The sequence below is a fragment of the Amphibalanus amphitrite genome, unplaced genomic scaffold (genome assembly GCF_019059575.1).
Source record: "Amphibalanus amphitrite isolate SeventyFive unplaced genomic scaffold, NRLGWU_Aamphi_draft 000105F_arrow, whole genome shotgun sequence".
Lineage (NCBI taxonomy): Eukaryota > Metazoa > Arthropoda > Thecostraca > Balanomorpha > Balanidae > Amphibalanus > Amphibalanus amphitrite.
Genome location: NW_024881600.1, coordinates 1083213 through 1106215, shown reverse-complemented (window position 1 = coordinate 1106215; position 23003 = coordinate 1083213). Strand labels below are relative to the sequence as shown.

The following is a 23003-nucleotide window of genomic DNA, read 5'->3' as shown; positions in this document are numbered from 1 at the left end:
CACCAGTACTGTAGGCAGTGTTCTAAAATTGGATTTTGGTTGGGTGTGCTGATGAAGAAAAAAAGTATAGGATAAGAAAAAAGAAAGAAAATATCTGAAGTATTTTTGCAAAATGGTGTAATGCTAAATTTGTATGCCAACTGATAAACCAGGGCGGTGTTTCACGGGACGCTGCTACCACGCTGCTATCAAATTGCGCGAGCTGACGTCACACTTGTGGTAGTGTTGGAGCAATGGGCCTGTTGATGTTTCCATGGAAACCCAATTTGACACGTGTAAAAGCAGCGTGCTGCTATCACCGGTGAAACAGGGCCCATGATTTCATGTCAGGATATTGACAGGGTGTGAAACAAAAGGATGTGAGTGCATCAACTGTCAAGTGGCACGTAAACTGATTGTTCGAATGCATGATACCTTTCTCAGAGATGAAGTAGTCAGTCATTCATATTTTTGGGATGAAAATATTTTCCTCCAGGTGTGCTTTGCCACCAAAAAGTCTGAGAAATGGAACACTGCCAGTTCATCAACCCTTGCCGGAAGACAGTGCAGGAAAGATCACTTGCAATGTTTCCTGCATGGCTAGGATAATGCTTCAGGGATATCTCATCTCGGCGTATAGGAAGCAAGTTTTTCACCAACAGAATTGTGGAATCACATCATGTGGTCAGTGCGGATGCATCTATCCATGCCGCTTGTGCCACACATCTTATATCATATCTATGCTGCAACCCGCTTGTGAAAAATTGCTAGAGCCTTAACTCACCAATTCTTGAGACATTTATGTGAAGTTCATTGGTCAACTCACTGGCTGCTTGCAAGGCAGACATAGCACATGTGTTTATTTGGTATAAATTGCTACTCACCAACTCTTGAGAATTGAGATATTCCACAAAGTCCGCAAAGTCGTGGCGCAAGCTACCATATGCACGGAATTGCACCTTTCTCACCAAACCAAAAAGGGTGGTGTTTCACTGTTGATAACAGCACGTTGCTATTACACACATCAAATTGGGTTTCCATGGAGACGTCCACAAGCCCATTGCTCCAACACTACCATAAGTGTGACATCAGCTCGCAAAATGGAATAGCAGCATGCTGCTACCACCGGTGAAACGCTACCAAGAAAACAGGGCCCTGTTTCACCGGTGATAGCAGCACGCCGATTTTACGACTTGTCAAATTGGGTTTCCATGGAGACATCAACAGGCCCATTGCTCCAACACTACCACAAGTGTGACGTCAGCTCGCAAAATGGAATAGCAGCATGCTGCTACCACCGGTGAAACGCTACCAAGAAAACAGATCTAACCAAACCTTAACTGCTACCTACAGCCTACTTTTTAGAAACTACAACCAACATATCACAAATGGCAGCTCGTGCCGTGTGCCCTAATACCAAATGCCTTACAAAAAGTTACGAGCCTAGAGCCCTTTCCCAAATCTATGACAGAACAGGTGGACATGCCATGAGTACCTTAAATGATTTATCTCAGCATTTTACATCAACATTCTGCACACAATCCAGTGATCCTAGAAAACAAGAGCAGTCTCAAGAATGAGTAGGTAGGTACGGCCTTCCAGTTATTAAGTGGTTGGTTGCCAACATCACAATACTCGATCTGCACTGATGTATACGTCTAATGGCTATTGAAAACCACTGTCGAAATGTGTGCACGAACCCTCTTCTCATTTCTATTGAGTCATTTTACAGGAGTATCTGTCATTCAAAGCTATTTCACCAAAATCACATAGGCTAACCAACCACTCTTGCTGGAGGGCCGTACCTGGCCTTAAAATTTGAATTATATGGCAGCACCTGAAACACCCACTATGAAACTACCCTAAACGCTTTATCTCAGCATTTTACATCAGCATCCAGCATCATGTAGGCAGGAAAATGATTGTTTTCAGCTTCAAGCGGGTTATATATGCGTCGGAATTGCCGCATCATAAACTTCTAGCCATAAATAGCTTCAGCATGGGAGAAAAGCAAAAAACAACACTATCCATATTTTCCACAAACCAATACCATTAATTTTAGCAGTATACATACACTTCATAATGTCAAATTTCCACGTAATATCTATCCGAATAAAATGTCAACCACCTACCTTCTAGCTCATGCCGAAACAGGCCGTTAGAAGTGGCGGGAACGCCGGGAACGATTACTTTACTGCGGGAACAAGTGTACTTTTAAATTATTCAAATTTTGGGCTGCAAACTGGAGCGACAGACCCTTATTTGTTTATATAAGTTCTTTAATTTTATCATATAATTAATAAAATGGCGCGAAATAAAAAATACTTTACATATTTTCAATGAAACCTATGGTTGCAAATAATTATATTATTATTTTAGTCATTGATACAATTATGAGCTACAACTTGGCGCATATGTGTCAATAATGATTTATTTGAAGCTTTTTGTAAACACTTTTGAAGTGTGCATATTTTTATCCCCAAGAGAAATAACAAACAAGGTCTCTGCAATAATGAGAAAAGCAGACATGCCAATGCTCCGAAAAAAATCGACCGATTTTAATAATTTCAGCACAATTCGATAGCGGAGACCGAGGATCGTTGCCGTTTTTCGGTGATAGATTACTCTGGGCGGACCAACAGGCAACAAGAGTGAGGACCAAATTGGTCCAGATTCCAGCACCCCCCCCCCCCCCCGCTAAAAGCAGACGAGCCCATAGGGCTGTTCGGGTCCCTGCAGCATAGATCTGTGTACTGCGTGCGTCATACTTGGGTGACGTCAGCCGCCCGGCTCCACCCACCCTCCGCCGGCACGCCGGGGCCCAGCGCCGCTGCAGCCTGCAGCCTGTTCCAACCGTGGCGCTTACGGACTGGTAATTGTCGTTCAAATAACGGTTAAAATGCGTTCAAATATGGTCAATACCAATGTGCCACTGAAAAGAGTGAAAATTAGTGGTAATGAGTAAAAGAGTGATGATAAAAGGGCGTGACTAACACATCTGGATCCACCGGGCCCAGTCTAGCTCTAGGTATAAATGTGGTAGTATATTTAACCCTCGCATGTGTAGGGGGGTCGGATGGACCCTCCCTCGGTTTTTTCGCGAATAACTCGCGTAAAAAGCGGCTGATCGCGACGAAACTTTCAGTACACTCGAAATGATCAATTCTACACCTACCCTGAAATTTCATGACCCTGACCCAAATCACCTTTGACCTGTGACCTACTTTTCAAGACCAGGTTTGGCCGGAATCGCGATTCGGCGTATGTCGGCTCGCATTAGCACTTCGCATTAGCATCAATTTTTCTTTACGAATTTGACATCGTACACCAATGTAAATAGCACTATCGTGTTCCTGAGCTCAAACTGCATCTAATAGACATGTTTTTTTGTTGAAAAATTTCAGCTTTGAAATTTGACCTGAAAGTGACCTGACCTCAACTATATGCAGATGAAAATGGCCTCAAATGACACAGGCGACACCGAATTCGAAATCTATGGCCCAAATGGACCATAAAACATGTGTCACGTGACCGACTTATGACATAGGATTTCCGTGACCTATGATGACCTGACCCTGACCTGAAAATCAAAATACGTTCCCTCAGGGTATCTGTTCACGAGTGTGTAAGCCAAAAATCAGCCTGATCTGACTTGTAAGACGGCAGCCAGAGCCCAGAAAGTGAACAAGCCAAATATCGACAACTTTTTACTTTGACCTGACCTGTGACGTTATCGGTGACCTCGAGGTCAATGAAATTAGGTTTCGTTCGACAGTTTTTCCGGGGCTATCAGATGCCGTTTGAAATTTGACGATCGGCCCAGTAGTTTCGGAGTTAGGAGGGGTGCTATGAATAGCCCCCCCCCCCCGTGGGGCGTGTTATACACAGACCCCAGTGGGGCGCGGGTTAAGTTTGTCGAGAGATGCGTAGGGGTGACAGACCCGAGTCTAATTTTTGCTTGAGATCCAGTGAGATCATAGATCCTCATTTACTTTTGTCAACTCAGAAATCCCAGCAACTCACTCGTTGCAACTTGCAAGTCACAAACGTTCAGTTTTAGAGCTTCTATGTGATTGCACGTCATATCCACAATTTTGTGGCACTTGAAAACCCTGGTTTCAAATGTTGTGCATGGTGCGATCCACTCAGATCATAGATCAATGTTCTTGGTTTATCGTCCAGTAGCGGCGGAACACCTTCAATTAAGGGGGGCACTGCCGACTTTTGGTCCCATTCTTTCCGTGCAACGCCCATAGGCCTAATGTTAAAATGCCAAAATCAAAGGGGGGCACGGTGCCCCGGTGCCCTCCCCGTTCCGCCGCCTATGTTATCGTCAGATCCTATGAGGTCATAGATTCAGATTAAATTTTTCACGCTGAATCCGGTGGGACCATAGATCCTAACCTGCAGTTTCCTTCGATGTCCACAAAGATCATAGATCCATCACTCGGATCCATGCACGTGTCTGTAGGAGGGTCCGTAAAAAAACGAAACGGGTACTTCTGTTCCCTTTTTATTTCCTTTGTTTACTCCCCTGTGTACCGACGGATCGGCCAAGTCTGGCACCAAGAACAGCTGAGGTGAAGCGCTACTCCAGCTGCACTGGGATGGCTGCGAGCTGTAGACGATGTTGCCGGCGGGCGTGGTCTGATGCAGTAGAGCTGAACTGGCGGCGATGCTGACTTCCCCCACCTGCCTACGGAGAACCGATCCGCATTGGTCGGAATCCCGCTCAGGAGTACAGCTCCTGCAGGGCGCAGCCCGGATGCTCAGCAGCTCATCAGAGTCGCACCTTTGCAGTGATGATGATTGCGATGGAAAGTGTTTGTGACTTGTGAGTGTTCAGGCATTTGCATTCAAATATACATGTTTTAATCATAAAGCGTTTATTCACAGAAAGGATTTCGTAGACTGATCGCAGTAGGTAATATTTGGACATTACTTTCCGAAATCGAACCGAGACAGGGCACCATCCCCCGCGCCTCAGACACGTATGACCAATGACCATGCATCCGCGCAGCTCTGCGCCGACCGTTACTGGGGGTCGCCGGTAGACTGGGGAGGGAGCCGCCTCTGTTCAGGCACGCACATTGCAGGGGCGCAGCCAAAGATGGGGGGAAACACTGGTCTTAAACCCCTCCCAAATCTAGCAGGCGCCCTCTGCGAAGACGATCATTTCCGGGCGCCGAAGGCGCCTTTCCCGTGTCCAACACTCTAGGCGCCCTCGACGGTAAGCCATTGCGGTACCTACACCACACGGCACTGGCGCTAAGGCTTACAATTTCATATCTTTAATGAGTGAAGACGCGAAATTGGCGCCTTTCCAACCCGAAATTGGCGCCCTACTGAGCCAAATTTCGCGCCCTCATCAATTCAAGCCCCCTCCGAATTTTTTCCTGGCTGCGCCCCTGGCGCATTGATGCCCTCCTTCGAGCCGATCGGAGGAGGAGCCTCCAACGCCAGCTGTCTTCCGTTTGTCAGCCAAGAACCCTGGGCCCTGTTTCACCGCCCGACGCTGCGCGCGCTGCAGCGTGCTGGGAGCTGAGGCGTACCCCTGACGTCACTCGAATGACGTTGCGTGCGATCCGTTAGCTTATGATGAATCGCGTTTGGAACAGAGGTCCTAATGAACCAAGTACAAAGAGAACAGAGGTTTGAGTGCGAATGCTGCTAGCGTGCTGATGGTGCTGGCGCTTGGGTGCTAGCGTTTTGCGATGACGCCATAGCGTAGCGTCAGAGGGAAGTTTGTTGATATTGCCATGGAAACCCAACGCGCCGACGCGCGCAGCGCACTGCAGCGCTCCGCCGTGAAACAGGGCCCTGGGCAGACCATTCCTTGGCTCGGATCAGGATGCGGTCAGCCCACTGCACCATCCTGATCGGCACAGCACCGGTCCTCTTTCAAGCTGCAGCAGCCGCCTTCTGCGGGCTGTGACAGCCAACCGAAACCGCTGTCTGAGGTAGTTTTTGGAGCTGATTTCGAATTTAACAACCATTTGAACATTTACGAAATAGTGCTGGTGCCTTCGTAACATGTTACGAAGCTGCAGTGACAGGTGACACCTATCCTAATCGGACCATATTTGGCAAAGTTGTGGACATATTGCGTTTTGCGGCATAAATGGCGCATTGGACAAGGATGGTGCATTGCGGCAAACGCGGTGCATTGTTATTGTCGTTAGAGCATGCATCATAACGCCAAATCGCATCCTAATCGGACCATGTTCGACAAAGTTATGGACACTTCTTGACTTGCGGCGTAAATGGCGCATTGTGACAAATGTGGCGCATTGCGGCAAACGCGGTGCAGTTGTCCTTGTTGCTTAATAATGTATCCATCCACCAAAATCTAGTCCAATCGGACGATTTTTGACAAAGTTATGTACATTTGAATATTTCACTATAAAATATCTCCGCAACGGAGGTGCCCAGATTTGCACGTGTGCCACGTGACCACCGGTGGTGCAAGCAGGACTTGTCCCCTCACCGATTGTACCATTTCAGACTTCCTGACTGGTGCTGTTTTCGTGCTATAAGGCCACAAATCGGCAAAAACACCATAACCTGGGAGGTACTCGACTCAAACACGTGGCCACGTGGCACGTGCCGGACCTGTGACAGCTTCACCGTTCACGCCACGTAATGACCCATCGACGTGGCCATCAGCATGTAAAAGATGACCCCGGCCGGTGTCACCATCTCTGAACAGTGGACGGTTAAACTCGAAAAATGGGAAAATTTAGGGAAATTTCACCTTTCTAATATATAATTTCCCCAAAATTTTAAATTTTTCATTTTACAAAAATTCCGAGATAGCAGTTTTTTAGCCCCCTTCATTCTGTGCTTATACCCGTTTTCAGATCGACCCTATCATAAAAACTGACGGCCTGACGGCTATTTCCCCCATTCCTTGCATTTCACAATGCTAGTATATTTAAGCACCAAAATTGACCCCGTGCCACGGCACGTGCAATAGCACGTGCGCCACGTGACCGCTGGTGCAACAAGCTGGACTCGTCTCCTCACCGGCTGCACTGATTTGGTGTCGCTAGCTGAAGTCGTTTCTGAGCCATAGGACCCCCAGTTGGCCAATGTCGGATTTTGCACGAGGTTACCCCATCAAACACGTTTGCACGTGGCACGTGCTTTTCAATCGCCCCATATCTGACCCATACCTTGTGGTAGCCGACACCCCGGGGCACAACATATTGGAACATTTTCAAAATCTAACGTGGAATTTCTTTGCAAAATCGATTTGAAAATTATTTTTCGAATTCGCCATAGACTCAGCATGGGGTAACTGTCCTTAACGATTACCCAAAATTTTGTTAATTATATTTTAAATTATTACCATCATGAGGTGGGGTCCCGGCCCGAGATTCGACCCTAAAAATATAATTCATTTCTAACGTGGAGTTTTTGCGCAAATCGCATTTTAAAATTTTCCCCATGTTAACCCTATGGGAAAATGCACGTGCCGATTACCCCAAAACGGGTTAATTATATTTCAAGCGACCGATGCCAGCTGGTAGCTCCCAGATACGGGACCAAACGCTGAAAATGGCAAGAAAATCTATCGAGCCGTTTTCGCGGGGATCAAAATGACCAAAATCGCGGCAGAAACGCTAAACACCCCCCTAGAGAGGTAGCTCAGGTTGGGATTTTCAATAGAAAATCACAATTCTAAAGAATAGTGATTGTCTAATTGAAAAGTCCCAACCTTCGGATACCGCCGCAAAACGCAAACACCGCAAAAAACGCAAACACCGCCGCCGCAAAAAAAAAAAAAACGCATCCCTCGCCGCCAACTGCAAAACGCCGCGAACAAACGGCCGCCCGCCGCCAAACGCAACACCGCAAATAACGGCCGGCCGCCGGCAACCGCAAAACCCCGCAAAAACAACCGCCCGCCGCAAACCGCAAAACGCCGCAAAAAAACGGCCACCCACCGCAAACCGCCGCAAAAAAAAACGGCCACCCGCCGCCAAACGCAAACACCGCAAAAACACCCGCAACGCCCGCCCGCCCGCCGCCAAACACAAACACCGCAAAAAACGCAAATACCGCCGCAAAAAACGCCCGCATCGCACGCCCGCCGCCGCCAACCGCAAACTGCCGAAAAAAAACGGCCGCCCGCCGCCAAACACAAACACCGCAAAAACGGCCGCCCGCCGCCAAACGCAAAAACCGAAAAAAACGCAAACACCGCCGCAAAAAAAGGCCCACCGTAGGCAAAACGCAAACACTGACGCATTCAGACAAATATGGCGCCCTGCGGCAAATGTGGTGCATTCATATCTGACGTTTAAGCAGCCATCCCTCAATCAAAGCGCATCCTAATCGTCCCATGTTCGACAAAGTTACGCACATTCTGCGCTTTGCGGCAAAAATGGCGCTTTGAGACAAACGTGGCGCACTGCAACAAAAGTGGCGCATTCGTTCTGTCGCTTAACAATTCATCCAACCACCAAATTCTAGCCCAATCGGACTTAAACTGACAAAGTTATGTGCATTTGAATATTTTTCTATAAAATATCTCCGCAACGGAGGTGCCCAGATTTGCACGTGTGCCACGTGACCAAGGGTAGTGTAAGCAGGACTTGTCCCCTCACCGACTGCACCATTTCAGGCTTCTTGACTGGTGCTGTTTACGTGTTATAAGACCACAAATCGGCAAACACACGATAATCTGGGAGGTACTCGAATCAAACACGTGGCCACGTGGCACGTGCTGGGCCTCCGGTAGCTTCGCCGTTTATGTCATGTTATGACCCATGGCCGTGGCCATTAGCATATGAGAGATGATCCCGGCCGGTGACACCGTTGATGAACGGTGGGCAGCTAAACTCGAAAAACGGGAATATTTAGGGAAATTTCACCTTTCGAATATATAATTTCCCCAGAATTTTAACTTTTTCATTTTACAAAAAATCCGAGATAGCAGTTTTCTAGCCCCCTTCATTCTGTGCCTATACCCGTTTTCAGATCAACCCTATCATAAAAACTGACGGCCTGACGGCCATTTCCCCAATTCCTTGCATTTCACAATGTTGGTGTATTTAAGAACAAAAATTGACCCCGTGCCACGGCACGTGCAATAGCACGTGCGCCACGTGACCACTGGTGCGACAAGCTGGACTCATCTGCTCACCGGCTGCACTTATTTGGTGTCGCTTGGTGGAGTGGTTTCGGAGCCATAGGACCCCCAGTTGGCCAATGTCGGATTTTCCCGGAGGTTACCCCATCAAACACGTTTGCACGTGGCACGTGCTTTTCAATCGCCCCATATCTGACCCATACCACGTGGTAGCCGACACCCCGGGGCACAACATATTGGAACTTTTTCAAAATCTAACGTGGAAATTTTTGGCAAAATCGAGTTGAAAATAATTTTTCGAATTTGCCATAGGCTCAACATGGGGTAACTGTCCGTCACGATTACCCGAAATTGTATCCTATGATTTTTAAATAAATAACACCAAAAGTTGAGGTGCCAGCCCGAGATCCGACCCTAAAAATATCAGCAAATATAATTGACGAAATTTTTCGCAAATCGAATTTCCAATTTTCCCCCATGTTAACCCTATGGGAAAATGCACGTGCCGATTACCCCAAAACGGGCCCATTATATTTTATACAACTTCCCCACAAGGTAGCTCCCCCATAGGGGACCAAACGGTGAAAATGGCAAGAAAGTTGACCGTGCCGTTTTTGCGGGAGTCAAAATGACCAAAATCGCGGCCGAAACGCTAAACACCCCCCTAGAGAGGTAGCTCAGGTTGGGATTTTCAATAGAAAATCACAATTCTAAAGAATAGTGATTGTTCTTAATTGAAAAGTCCCAACCTTCGGATACCCGGGCAGCGCTTATCGAACAGCACTGCGGATCCGAAGGTTGGGACTTTAATTGTGAAAAACCGCCCGCCCGCCGCAAAACGCAAACACCGCAAAACGCGCAAAACGCACGCCGAAAGCGCCAACGCAAACTTCGCAAAAAAACAATCGCACGCCCGCCGAAAACCGCAGAAAAAACGCACAAAATGCCGCAAAAAAAACGCGCGTCCGCCGCAAAACACAAACACCGCAAAAACGCAAACACCGCCGCCGCAAAAAAAACGCCCGCATCGCCCGCCGCCGACCGCGAAACGCCGCAAAAAACGGCCGCACGCCGCGAACCGCAAAACGCCGCAAAAACGGCCGCCCGCCGCAAACCACTAAACGCCGCAAAAAACGACCGCCCGCCGCTAACCGCAAATAACGGCCGGCCGCCGGCAACCGCAAAACGCCGTGAAAAACGGCCGCCCACCGCAAACCACAAAACGCCGCAAAAAACGGCCGCCCGCCGCAAACCGCAAAACGCCGCAAAAAAACGGTCGCCCGCCGCAAACCGCCGCTAAAACGGCCGCCCGCCGCCAAACGCAAACAGCAAAAACACCCGCATCGCCCGCCCGCCCGCCGCCAAACACAAAAACCACAAAAAACGCAAACACTGCCGCAAAAAACGCCCGCAACGCACGCACGCCCGCCGCCAACCGCAAAACGCCGCAAAAAAACGACCTCCCGCCGCCAAACGCAACCACCGCCAAAAACGCAAAAACGGCCGCCCGCCGTCAAACGCAAACACCGAAAAAAACGCAAACACCGCCGCAAAAAAACGCCCGCCGTAGGCAAAACGCAAACACTGACGCATTAAGACAAATATGGCGCCATGCGGCAAATGTGGTGCATTCATATCTGCCGTTTAAGCAGCCATCCCTTAATTACAGCGCATCATAATCGTCCAATGTTCGACAAGGTTACGCACATTCTGCGCTTTGCGGCAAAAATGGCGCTTTGAGACAAACGTGGCGCACTGCAACAAACATGGCGCATTCGTTCATGTCGCTTAACAATTCATCCACCCACCAAATTCTAGCCCAATCGGACTTCAACTTACAAAGTTATGTACATTTGAACATTTCACTATAAAATATCTCCGCAACGGAGGTGCCCAGATTTGCACGTGTGCCACGTGACCACTGGTGGTGCAAGCAGGACTTGTCCCCTCACTGATTGCACCATTTCAGTGTTCCTGGCTTGTGCTGTTTTCGTGCTATAAGGCCACAAGTCGGCAAACACACGATAATCTGGGAGGTACGCGACTCAAACACGTGGCCACGTGGCACGTGCCGGACCTTTGATAGCTTCACCGTTCACACCACGTGATGACCCATCGACGTGGCCATCAGCATATAAAAGATGACCCCGGCCGGTGTCACCGTCCCTGAACAGTGGACGGCTGAAGTCGAAAAATGGGAAAATTTAGGGAAATTTCACCTTTCGAATATATAATTTCCCCAGAATTTCGAATTTTTCATTTTACAAAAAATCCGAGATAGCAGTTTTTTAGCCCCCTTCATTCTGTGCCTATACCCGTTTTCAGATCGACCCTATCATAAAAACAGACGGCCTGACGGCTATTTCCCCCATTCCTTGCATTTCACAATGCTAATATATTTAAGCACCAAAATTGATCCCGTGCCACGGCACGTGCAATAGCACGTGCGCCACGTTACCACTAGTGCGACAAGCTGGACTCATCTGCTCACCGGCTGCGTTGATTTGGTGTCGGTAGGTGGAGTGGTTTCCACGCCATAGGACCCCAAGTTGGCCAATGTCGGATTTTCCCGGAGGTTACCCCATCAAACACGTTTGCACGTGGCACGTGCTTTTCAATCGCCCCATATCTGACCCATACCATGTGGTAGCCGACACCCCGGTGCACAACATATTGAAACTTTTTCAAAATCTAACGTGGAAATTTTTTGCAAAATCGATTTGAAAATAATTTTTCGAATTCGCCATAGGCTCAACATGGGGTAACTGTTTGTGACGATTACCCGAAATTTTGTCAATTATATTTTAAATAATTACCACCGTCAGTTGGGGTGCCAGCCCGAGATCCGACCCTAAAAATATCAGCAAATATAATTGACGAAATTTTTCGCAAATCAAATTTCCAATTTTCCCCCATGTTAACCCTATGGGAAAATGCACGTGCCGATTACCCCAAAACGGGTTAATTATATTTCAAGCGACCGATGCCAGCCGGTAGCTCCCCGATACGGGACCAAACGCTGAAAATGGCAAGCAATTCTACCGTGCCGTTTTCGCGGGGATCAAAATGTCCCAATTTCCGGCAGAAACGCAAATGTCCCCCTAGAGAGGTAGCTCAGGTTGGGATTTTCAATAGAAAATCACAATTCTAAAGAATAGTGATTGTTCTTAATTGAAAAGTCCCAACCTTCGGATACACAGGGAAAGTGTTTGCGTGCAAGAAACGAGTTGTGCCGTTAGCTGTGAGTTGCGTGAGGTAGAATAAACATATGAAGCATCGTGATTGCGTGTGCGATTTGTCCCCCTTATTCTTATTAATAGTAATTGAAAAGTCCCAACCTTCGGATACACAGGGAAAGTGTTTGCGTGCAAGAAACGAGTTGTGCCGTTAGCTGTGAGTTGCGTGAGGTAGAATAAACATATGAAGCATCGTGATTGCGTGTGCGATTTGTCCCCCTTATTCTTATTAATAGCACTCATAAAGGCCTCTTGCTGACTTGTTTGGGGTGCAGTGCCAACATCCGACCGTGGGGCTGGTTCCTATCAAGCATGTTTGCTCTTGTGATCTGAGGCTGTCAACATCCTGTCACTGACATATGAACAGAAATACATACGTCGTTAGGTGACCTGTGGAACAACGATGACATTTGCAGATATAAATGTCGAGCTTTTGGAGCAATATTCGGCAAAACATACACTTTCAATATGGCGCAAGGGCATTTGTTAAATAATGATAATTAGGGGAAGCGGGGGGAACACCGCCACTGTGGGAAACACCGCCACCCCATCTAGCGGCCAAAGTATGCAATGTGTAGTGTAAAAATCCGTTATTTCCTATTAACTGCACGAAGGTAAGCGTCTTCTAATTTGTCTTCCGGTGATTCAGTGTAATCGAAGCTTAATGTGGGCATTTCAAGAAAAATGTACATTCTCTTATAAAAATTCGATGAGTTGGGAGCACTTCTGAATGTCTTTAAAAGTCGTGATACATGAAAACCTTTTAGGAGCATGCAAAATAAGTACCTAAAACACGTGAGAAAATGTTTAAATATTGTAACCAAGACAATAACTACCAAGAGACTTCACACATATTCTCTCATTTTGGCGAAAAGCTTAGGGGGGCGGTGTTACCCCCGCTTCCCCTAATCTTATCCTTTCTGTTTCATTTTCATTTGCTTGAAGGGACTATCCCACCTTTAACATGGGGTTTGAGTTGAGATAGCCAAGTTTGCGGCGAGGTTCAGAAACCACTATCTATCTAGGTTGCAACCCCCGCAGCCTCTTGGTGTTGAAGAAATTCGTTACTTTCATTTGAAAATGGGCCTTGTACAAGGCCCTATCTTCAACATGGAGCGACCGTTAGTGTGACGTCACCTCGTTTAGTCATTCTGATTTAAATGGGTTTGTTCGTTGAAAAATCGCTTAAAACTTGGTCTGAACTTTGTTGTGGTGCCTACAGAGTAAAAAGAATCAGCTTTATGACAGTAATGTGGCCTGGGGAAGGAGGTAATTTTGGGCTGTGACGTCACATATTTGAAAGTTTGTGTTTGGAATATGGGAAGCCTAAGATGTTTAATGAAAAATAAATGCCAGAACCGTGTTCCTGGTCATCCAATCTATAAAGTCGGGCACAATTTAACTGGTTTTAACAACATTTTAGAAGGTGGGATAGTCCCTTTAAGACTCTATTGATATTTTAGCTACCAATGATGTCATGGTTGCTGTAGATAGCTCGTTTTGACGAGATATTTTCAGAAACGCTTAACAAAATATGCCTGAAATATTAACTGTAATATAAAGATAATAACTAACAAAGATTTCAGTTGCCCCCGTGCGTCAGTAGCTTAAATGCAGTTATATCAGGTTCCACTATCAGTAATGCAGCTCATCCATTGAAAATCTTATTCAAAACATCGGCACTCAAATGAAGCACGTTTTCCACAGCTCGGGCTATTTAAGCACGCCGTGTATCGTATTTGAACAGGCGATTTTCTGCTCTGAGCCGGCGGCAGGGGCGTTCGTGTGGTCTCGACACCTGTTTACAATTCGAACCGCCGTTCGCCGGCTGTGCGGCTCTGTTTGTGCGCCAGTAGACCATCACTCGGCCGCTGCCGTGTTGTTCTCCGGGGCTCCTCCATCGGCCTGTATGTCTGTCTGTCTGTCCGTCTGCCGACCTGCCGGCCAGAGAGCCGGCTCGTCCGCTCGCCCGCTCGTCTTCCTATGATTGATGAAGGCGCCCAGTGCCCAGTGCCGACTTGATGACTGCTCTAGAGGCCTGGATACACGCTGATAAAGCGCAGACGTGCGCGAAAATAACGCATTTGGAGACATTAAAGGAAACATAAATCGTTGCGGAACGAAGCAGCTCAGTCGGTGCGGACGGCGCAATATATAACCGATGTAATATGAGCAAGATGAAATGGAGGGAATAAGGCGAATGGAAAAGGCAATGTGCAGACGTGAAGATGGAACAAAACACTCCTAATGCATCCTTTTTGATCGAAAGCGACTGTTTTGCTCATGGTGTAAATGTAATGACAATGATCACATCCTGGGAGTGCCTGCCTACGTATTGGGTTTTCGGCGGCATGTACTGCGGCACAGTATACATTCAGGCTGAACTACTAGCGACATCTATGTGCAGAGCCAGGATCTAACGGTCCGTGCGTTCGCTCTCGATCTGCGACGCTTAGGGCGGCATTTAGCAGCATCTGTTTTCAGCACCAAGTTTGAAAGTGACTCGGCACTTACCACTCAATGCTTCCAGTCAAAATTAGTGGAGCGAGTTCAGCAAACGGAAAGGGAAAGCTGTCATGAGAGCTGAGTGGACGCCCAAATGATGATGACAACTGTGCCATTCTTTGACAATACTCGGAGCCGTTAGCGTTAATCATGCGTCAGATGGCATCGCCGAGCAAACTTTTGGAATAACTATCTCGCTGTTACTGGCGCTGGTGACGGTCAGTCTTACGACGACCGATGACTTCGGAAAAACTTAGCGCCGTGACCTTTACAGCCTGAAAATCCGTAACAGCCGATACAGCTTCAATCCAGAGACAGCCACTTTAGCGTCTGCTATGAAGACGCTAAAGAGGTGACACGGTGCTGAAAATCAGCCATCAAACAAGCGTCAACATAATTATCTCAGACATTTTCTGTGGCTAACAAATCGCACTGCATCACGCGTCCATGATCTCCCGCTCTCTGTTCTCTTCACAGGTATCGTGGATTAGGAAGCGCGATCTGCACATCCTAACCACGGACATTTTCACATACACATCGGACGCCCGGTACCAGGTAGCCCATCCGGAGGGCTCCCAGAACTGGACGCTGCTGGTCAAATACGCACAGGTCAGTGACCCAGCAGCACTGGGTCTGGTTAGTGTCCCCCAGCCGCCGCACATCTCCTAGCCGAACGCGCATAATTTCTCCAGGGAAAAGTGTTCGTAATAGAAGCACCCACGAAAGATGTTAGTAGCATTGGAACGTAAGAGGCTTCTTTCGCTTTGTCTGGCGTATATCATGTACGTCATCATGTGCATTCATGAATATGTGATTTGGTTTGATTGCCGCATGATGTAATTTATGAGCGCATCCTAACTTGTTTTCCCTTTTGACTCTGACACGACCCTCGGAATAGCCATTTTAGTGTGATGGGTGTTTTAACCGCCATATACAAACACAAATACAAATCATTTAGCATGACAAACATTCAATCGGCGACCCTTCTACGCGCATTTCACATCACAAAACCGTTACGATGTGATTTGGCAAATGTTCCTTTCCCTGTAGGTACGGGTGACTGACCATTCTGTTTGTAATCGAGTTCATATATCCTTTTCCCACAGGCACGTGATACTGGTGTGTATGAATGTCAGGTAAACACGGAGCCCAAAAGGTCGTTGGCCTTTTATCTTCGAGTAGTAGGTGAGTTTGTGTCACCTCAGCGGAGTGACGTGTCTGAAATGTTTTTTCATGCCACGAGCCTATGCTTTGTTCTGAAATAAATAGCGAAAACGCCCGTCGACGGGATCATATCTATAGGCTACAAATGTCCCAGTTGTACATGCTATGCTTCACCTGTAATCGTAATAAATATGTATGCTCGTTTTTTTTCCTCAGAGGCTTTTGCCACAATCCAGGGTCCACGACAAGTATACGCGAAAGTGGACTCAACACTGAGGCTCACTTGTGTTGTAAATATGCCAACCACTGGCTCAGAAGGTATGTATATGTACTGCGTTGTATCCCTGCTGTCCTTACATCATCGCGTCATTTTATATCCAGATACTCTTTTTCTTTCTTTTACTCTCTTTCCCCATTCTTTCTGCCTTCTCTCTCTCTCTCTCTCTCTCTCTCTCTCTCTCTCTCTCTCTCTCTCTCTCTCTCTCTCTCTCTCTCTCTCTCTCTCTCTCTCTCTCTCTCTCTCTCTCTCTCTCTCTCTCTCTCTCTCTCACTCTCACTCTCACTCTCACTCTCACTCTCACTCTCTCTCTCTCTCTCTCTCTCTCTCTCTCTCTCTCTCTCTCTCTCTCTCTCTCTCTCTCTCTCTCTCTCTCTCTCTCTCTCTCTCTCCCTTTCCTCTCTCCATCCATCTCTTTCTCTTATTCTTTCTTTCTTTCTGTTTTTGTCTTTGGTCTTCGTCCCATTTTGCTTTTGGTCAAGAATATTTAATCATTTTGTTTATTCGTTTTCCCAAAGTAATTGCACTATCGCATTAGCTTTGAATGAGTAAATGCCAAAAGTGTTTATACATCTTTTATTCCATGGTCTTCATATAATAAGATCCCAAAAAGTTACGGAACATACATTTAGTATTATTCTGTTATTAATTAATTTAATAGCGTTCATGCTCTTGCAAAAGTATGTACAACTTTTGCCCTGGCCTTTTTCGCCATCCCCCGACCACACCTTCTCGACTGACCCAGTGCGCTCCTTGCGCAGCTGTGGCCCTCAGCTGGCTACAGAACGGCGAACCGCTGGCCGCCGACCGCTGGGTCACAGAGACCTCACAGGAGTACGTCACCTCGCGGCTCACCATCAGCGGCGCTCGGCTGCGCGACTCGGGCGCCTACACGTGCGCGCCGGCCAACGCGGCGCACGCGCACGTACAGGTGCACGTCATTAGCGGTCAGTGCTGCAGGGGGGAAGGGGAGGGGAGGAGGAGGGGAGAAACAGGTGAACTAGCTAGTAGGGTATCAGTAGGGGAGAGTGGGGCAAAGCGGCCACCCTAACGCTTCTCACGATGCCAACGCTTGATTTTTAAACTTGGAAAGATTCTTTCTATACCAATGTAATCCCTATTAAGTTGCCTTTTATTTCAACTGCGTTTTATTTCCAAAGGCGTTCACATATGAAAGATATTGACAAAACTTTAAACCTATGCATATTGGCCACTTTGCCCCATACCCTGGGGCAAAGCGGCCACCGGCGTCTTCTCAAGTCCCGACATGAGAAACAAAATAGTTGTCTCGTGTACGACTAGGGTATTTGATGGTGACAAGGTTAAGCGAGGATGGATGTTTACTTTATCATCTTCCATCTGTAGGTAAACAAAGAAAGGATTTTCATGAAAAAAAAACATTTAATTGCATTATTTGGTAACTCATGCAACTGAAAAGTGGCCAAGATGAATGCATGACGACACATTTGAATGTAAATAATGTTTTTTATCCAGATGGAAGCAGCTTATGGCCAATTGGGGGGTGGCCACTTTGCCCCGGCCACTTTGCCCCGCGCATACCGTCCGAGACAAAAATATTCCAGCTTAGCTATTAGTGGGGTAAAAAACATTAAAATTGGTAGAATACATGTACGATAACCATGCAATGCATGGACAAGAACGCTTATAAAAATTCCAAACGGTTATGGAATAACATAACATTTAAAAATTGTAAACATAGTTGGTAACCTGGCAAGAAATGCTTTTCCGTGTTTCACAGAACAATGGTGATGGGCCTGAAACCCCGGTCTGGCTCATTCGAACGACCGTGAAGAGAAGTATAATTGGAAACCATAAATTGGAACTGACGCCAGCTATGAAGGGCTAAAACGATGGGTGGCCGCTTTGCCCCGGGTGGCCGCTTTGCCCCACTCTCCCCTACTCAGTAGCGTACAATCGTACCCGTAGTAGGAAAGGTTACAGGTGGATGTTTTTAGAATAATAGTCCTCCAAACTGAAACATTTTCGAAATAATGACAACCGCGTTACTTTGCAATAATGCTGCTCCACTCTGCAAAAGCTCTGTTGCCCAAATCTATATTACTATTTCAACAGGATCCATCTGTCTGTCTGTTTGTCCGCCACGCCGTGTAGTGGGTTCAATTTAGCCGGCCTACAGGGCAGACGGTACGGCGCAGGGGGTTGAAATTTGCACACCTTATAGGTGACAGAGTGGGTCAGCGCCTTTTCTAGGTTCCGATTCGCTGGGGTGCACGGTTTGCGCGTGGGGCGCGCTGGAAGAACGCCAATGAAATTTTGATCGGTTCGTAGATCTTCATTGAGAGCCGGGGTCGACAAACTTTGTGGACTAAATGCATGCCGATCGGTGGCGGGTGCCTCGCATTGAAGGATGGTGAAATTATTGATTTTGATAAATGGTGGCGAAAAAATGTGTTGATTTTCGTTCGATGGAAACAGTTTGTGATGCGAGTATACAAATGAACCGCGTTTGCCGCAATGCGTCACATTGGTCACAGGGCGTCATTTTTGCAGCAAATCGCACAATTTTGTCAAATATGGTCCGATACGGGTGCAATTTGGTGCAAAGATGCATGCTCAATCACCGGGTGAAAATGCGCCGCGTTTGTCGCAATGCGCCACATTTGCCACAAAGCGCCATTTCCGACAAAATCGAGTAAGCGTAATGGGTTGGCACGAATAGGGGCAGGGCTGGGAACACTTTAAGTCTGATATTTTAGTACTGATTGGATCCAATTATTCTGTGACCTGACATGACCCGGCGGTGTTGGTAGGGGTAGGGGTAGTGGTAGGGGTAGTGGTAGTGGTAGGGGTAGTGGTAGTGGTAGGGGTAGGAGTAGTAGTAGGGGTAGGGGTAGTGGTAGGGGTAGTGGTAGGGGTAGTGGTAGGGATAATAGTATGGGTAGTAGTAGTGGTAGGGGTAGGGGTAGTGGTAGTGGTAGATGCAGTGGTAGGGGTAGGGGTAGGGGTAGTGGTAGGGGTAGGGGTAGTGGTAGGGGTAGTGGTAGGGGTAGGGGTAGTGTTAGGGGTAGTGGTGGAGGCAAAAGTTGAACAGTGGCCCGGGCTGATCCCATCGGACGAGAGGTGACCTTTGTGACCTGGCCTCACCCAAAGTGACCGGGGCTGACCCCTTTGACCCGTCTTGACCCCGTATCAGCCAAATTTCATCCAAAGGCCTCAGAATAGTTCTTTTTTAAATTTTCTTCACATTTCCGTCCATATCTATGCTTCTAGACGACACATCGATTTGAATCGAACACCATTCGAAAGCAAATTGGCTGGTGCCGCAATTTTTTCCTACCACGCAGCAAAGCAAGTGGCGCAGCCGCTTGTCTATCTTACTATTTGAACAGGATCCGTCTGTTTGTTTGTTTGTTTGTCCGCCACGCCGTGTAGTGGGTTCAATTCCACTCGCCTACAGGGCAGACGGTACGGCGCAGGGGGCTGAAATTTGCACACCTTCTAGGTGACAGAGCGGGTCAGCGCCTTTTCTAGGTTTCGACTCGCTGGGGTGCACGGTTCGCGCGTGGGGCGCGCTGGAAGAGCGCCAATGAAATTTTGATCGGTTCTTATATCTTCATTGAGAGCCGGGGTCGACAAACTTTGTGAGCTAAATGCATGCCGATCGGTGGCGGGTGCCTCGCATTGGCGGATGGGCAAGTTTTAATTTGAATAAATAGTGGCGAAAATATGTGTTGATTTTCATTCAATGGGAACAGTTTGTGATACGAGTATACAAATGCACCGTGTTTGCCGCAATGCGCCACATTTGTCTCAGGGCGTCATTTTTGCCGCAAATCGCACAGTTTTGTCAAATATGGTCTGTTAAAGTTGCAATGTGGTGCACAGATGCATGCTCAATCACCGGGTGAAAATGCGCCACGTTTGCCGCAATGCGCCACATTTGTCACAATGCGCCATTTCCGACAAATACGATTAAACGTAATGGAATGGCACGAATAGGAGCAGGGCTGGAAACACTTTAAGTCTGATATTTTAGTACTGATTGGATCCAATTATTCTGTGACCTGACATGACCCGGCGGTGTTGGTAGGGGTAGGGGTAGGGGTAGGGGTAGTGGTAGGAGTAGTAGTAGGGGTAGGGGTAGTGGTAGGGGTAGTAGTTATAGTGGTAGGGGTAGTAGTAAGGGTAGTAGTAGGGATAGTGGTAGGGGTAGGAGTATGGGTAGTAGTAGTGGTAGGGGTAGTGGTAGGGGTAGGGGTAGATGTAGTGGTAGGGGTAGGGGTAGATGTAGTGGTAGGGGTAGGGGTAAGGGTAGGGGTAGTGGTAGGGGTGGTGGTAGGGGTAGTGGTAGGGGTAGTGGTGGAGGCAAAAGCAGAACAGTGGCCCAGCTGGACGAGAGGTGACCTATGTGACTTGGCCTGACCCAAAGTGACCGGGGCTGACCCCTTTGACCCGTATTGACCCCGTATCACCCAAATTTCATCCAACAACGCCCTAAGAACAGCTCTTTTTTAAATTCTCTTCACATTTCCGTCCATATCTATGCTTCTAGACAACACATCGACATGAATCAAACACCATTCGAAAGCAAATTGGCTGGTGCCGCAATTTTTTCCTACCACGCAGCAAAGCAAGTGGCGCAGCCGCTTGTCTATATTACTATTTGAGGAGGGTGCGTCTGTCCGTTACCGAGGTCCCGACTTGATGGTGCTTTGCGTGGACTACAGGCCAGACCGTTGCACCTAGCGCGGCGAAACTTGCACAACTTATAGAGCAAGGATGCGCGACGTGCCTTTGAGGGGTCTCAGCTCGATCGGATTGATAGGGAGCGCGTGGCACGTGCCCAAAAAGTGCAAATTCGCGTCATAGACTTTACATGTATAAATCGGCGTGCGAATTCGGGCGAAAACAGCCAAATTTGCCAGACACGGGTCTGGTCCCGGTGCAATATCTTGGTGACCAGGGGTCCGACCGGCACGGGGAAAACAGCATCGTGTAGATAATTGAACGGGCTATCGAATGGTGTGCGGTGCAGGGGATGGCACGCGCTACGTGCACCGGGGAGGGCGCTTTTATTGGGAAAATTGCGGTTTTTGACGGATTTTGGGATTAATTTTATTTTTAGGTGACTGTTATTATTCACACGGGTTTTGCTGCATAACCTGATACGTTTGGCAATTGAAAATGGTACAGTTGGAAAGAGTCTTCAATTCTGTCCAAGGTTCAATCTTTGTTTTTGCATGATGAGCAACAGTATTCTTAAAAATGTAAATGTTCCAAACCATTACATTGTCATTTTTAGCGAAATTCCTCGATGGCCCTCAAAAGACTTCACACCAGTTTCGAATCATTCTAGAGCAGAACGCATGATAATACGACACGGGCACCTCGATGCGATGTATCCTTTTTTGTTTTATTACAAAATGCTTGGCCGTCAAAAAGCAATCGAACGAAATGGACACCAACCAAATCGACACAGACCAACCCAATACCCACGGGTCAAAAATAACCCTCTTTCGCGTTGCGGAGCACGCGGGTAACCCTAGTGTATTTCCATTGTCAGTTCACTTCTACTCAAGCTACAGTCATCCATCCTAAATCACATTTGGTTTATCCGTTACTGGGCCGCACCGGAATGAAGAACTTTATGAAACAGCCCTCAAAAACTCAAAGATGAAAATAGTCAGTGCAAAAATTTTGTTATCGCAACGTGAAAATAGTTGATGGCATGGCAAAAAAGCGGATCCACCCGTCGTTGGTATATATTTGTTTGGTCGTTATGCATTTTCTTGGGGATATGAGGAGGCCAGAAGGCGCCACGAGCTATTACAACATGACTAATGCATTCCATTATCCCACTTATGGTTATGCAGCGTCGCTATGGCAACATCAGGGCGCACTCAGAGGTCATCCGGGTGCTCCATCATAGTGTCGTATGAATATAGCAGTTTTTGAGCTCTTATTAGGATTTTTAAGTACTAGTTTGTTTCTTCATTTCTTGTTGCTTAGTTGTCGACAACAGAAGTAAACGGTCAGCATATTGATGGTAATCTGTCATTCCCTATTTCCAAACTGTGGTGATGCTGGAGGCTCGATGAAGTGGTTTATGATACGGCTGCGTCGTCATCAAATAGCCCCTGCGTGTTATTTGACTTTGGTGATCCCAACAAAGACCACCATCGGCCCTTCTGCACATGTCAGTCCGTTACCCAGCGTCTGCCAGCTGATGTTTGTGTGTCTGTCTGTGCGTCTGTTACAGGGGAACACCCGGCGGCCATGCAGCATGGAGCCGCGCCAGTACAACATTGCGTCACCCCTCATCACCACATTGTCACCCTACTCTGCTTTGTCGTCATTGTTCACTGTAGATAATACAATGCGTGTTTTCTTAATGATGTTTATTCGTACTACCATTGGGGAACTCAAAGGAAGGAAGTGATGAAACAAATGGCATGCGTGGAGCTTCCGCCAAGAATATCTTTCATGCATGGATCGATCTCAGAGGAAATATACTCTTATAGAGGGATCTACACCTTTTTTCGTCCGAATTCACAAAGATGAAGTCCAAATTCACAAAGCTGAATTCCAAATTCACAAAGCTGAAGTCCAAATTCACAAACCTAAATTACGAATTCAAAAGTCGAAAGTCCAAATTCACAAACAAAAAGTTGGAATTCAAAAAGATAAGATCGAATTTCAAAAAGCAAAAATGTGATTTCAAATAAGTAACAAGCAATTTCACAAAACAAAAATGCAATTTCAA

General features: G+C 47.2%; 1 protein-coding gene across 1 annotated transcript; it reads left to right on the top strand.

The window, feature by feature from the left end:
* Positions 1 to 2121: 2121 nt before the first annotated feature.
* LOC122380742 (zwei Ig domain protein zig-8-like) lies at positions 2122 to 22612 on the top strand. Its single transcript, XM_043364153.1, has 6 exons — positions 2122 to 2187; positions 15295 to 15426; positions 15924 to 16002; positions 16198 to 16299; positions 17020 to 17205; positions 22500 to 22612. The coding sequence occupies exons 1-6, from the start codon at positions 2122 to 2124 to the stop codon at positions 22610 to 22612; spliced, it is 678 nt and encodes a 225-aa protein (XP_043220088.1).
* Positions 22613 to 23003: the final 391 nt, after the last annotated feature.

Coding starts and splice junctions, on each gene's coding strand:
- LOC122380742 (XM_043364153.1), top strand. CDS start 2,122: ATGCCGAAACAGGCCGTTAGAAGTGGCGGGAACGCCGGGAACGATTAC. Junction 2,188..15,294: donor ACTTTACTGCGGGAACAAGT/GTACTTTTAAAT, acceptor TTCTCTTCACAG/GTATCGTGGATTAGGAAGCG. Junction 15,427..15,923: donor TGCTGGTCAAATACGCACAG/GTCAGTGACCCA, acceptor CTTTTCCCACAG/GCACGTGATACTGGTGTGTA.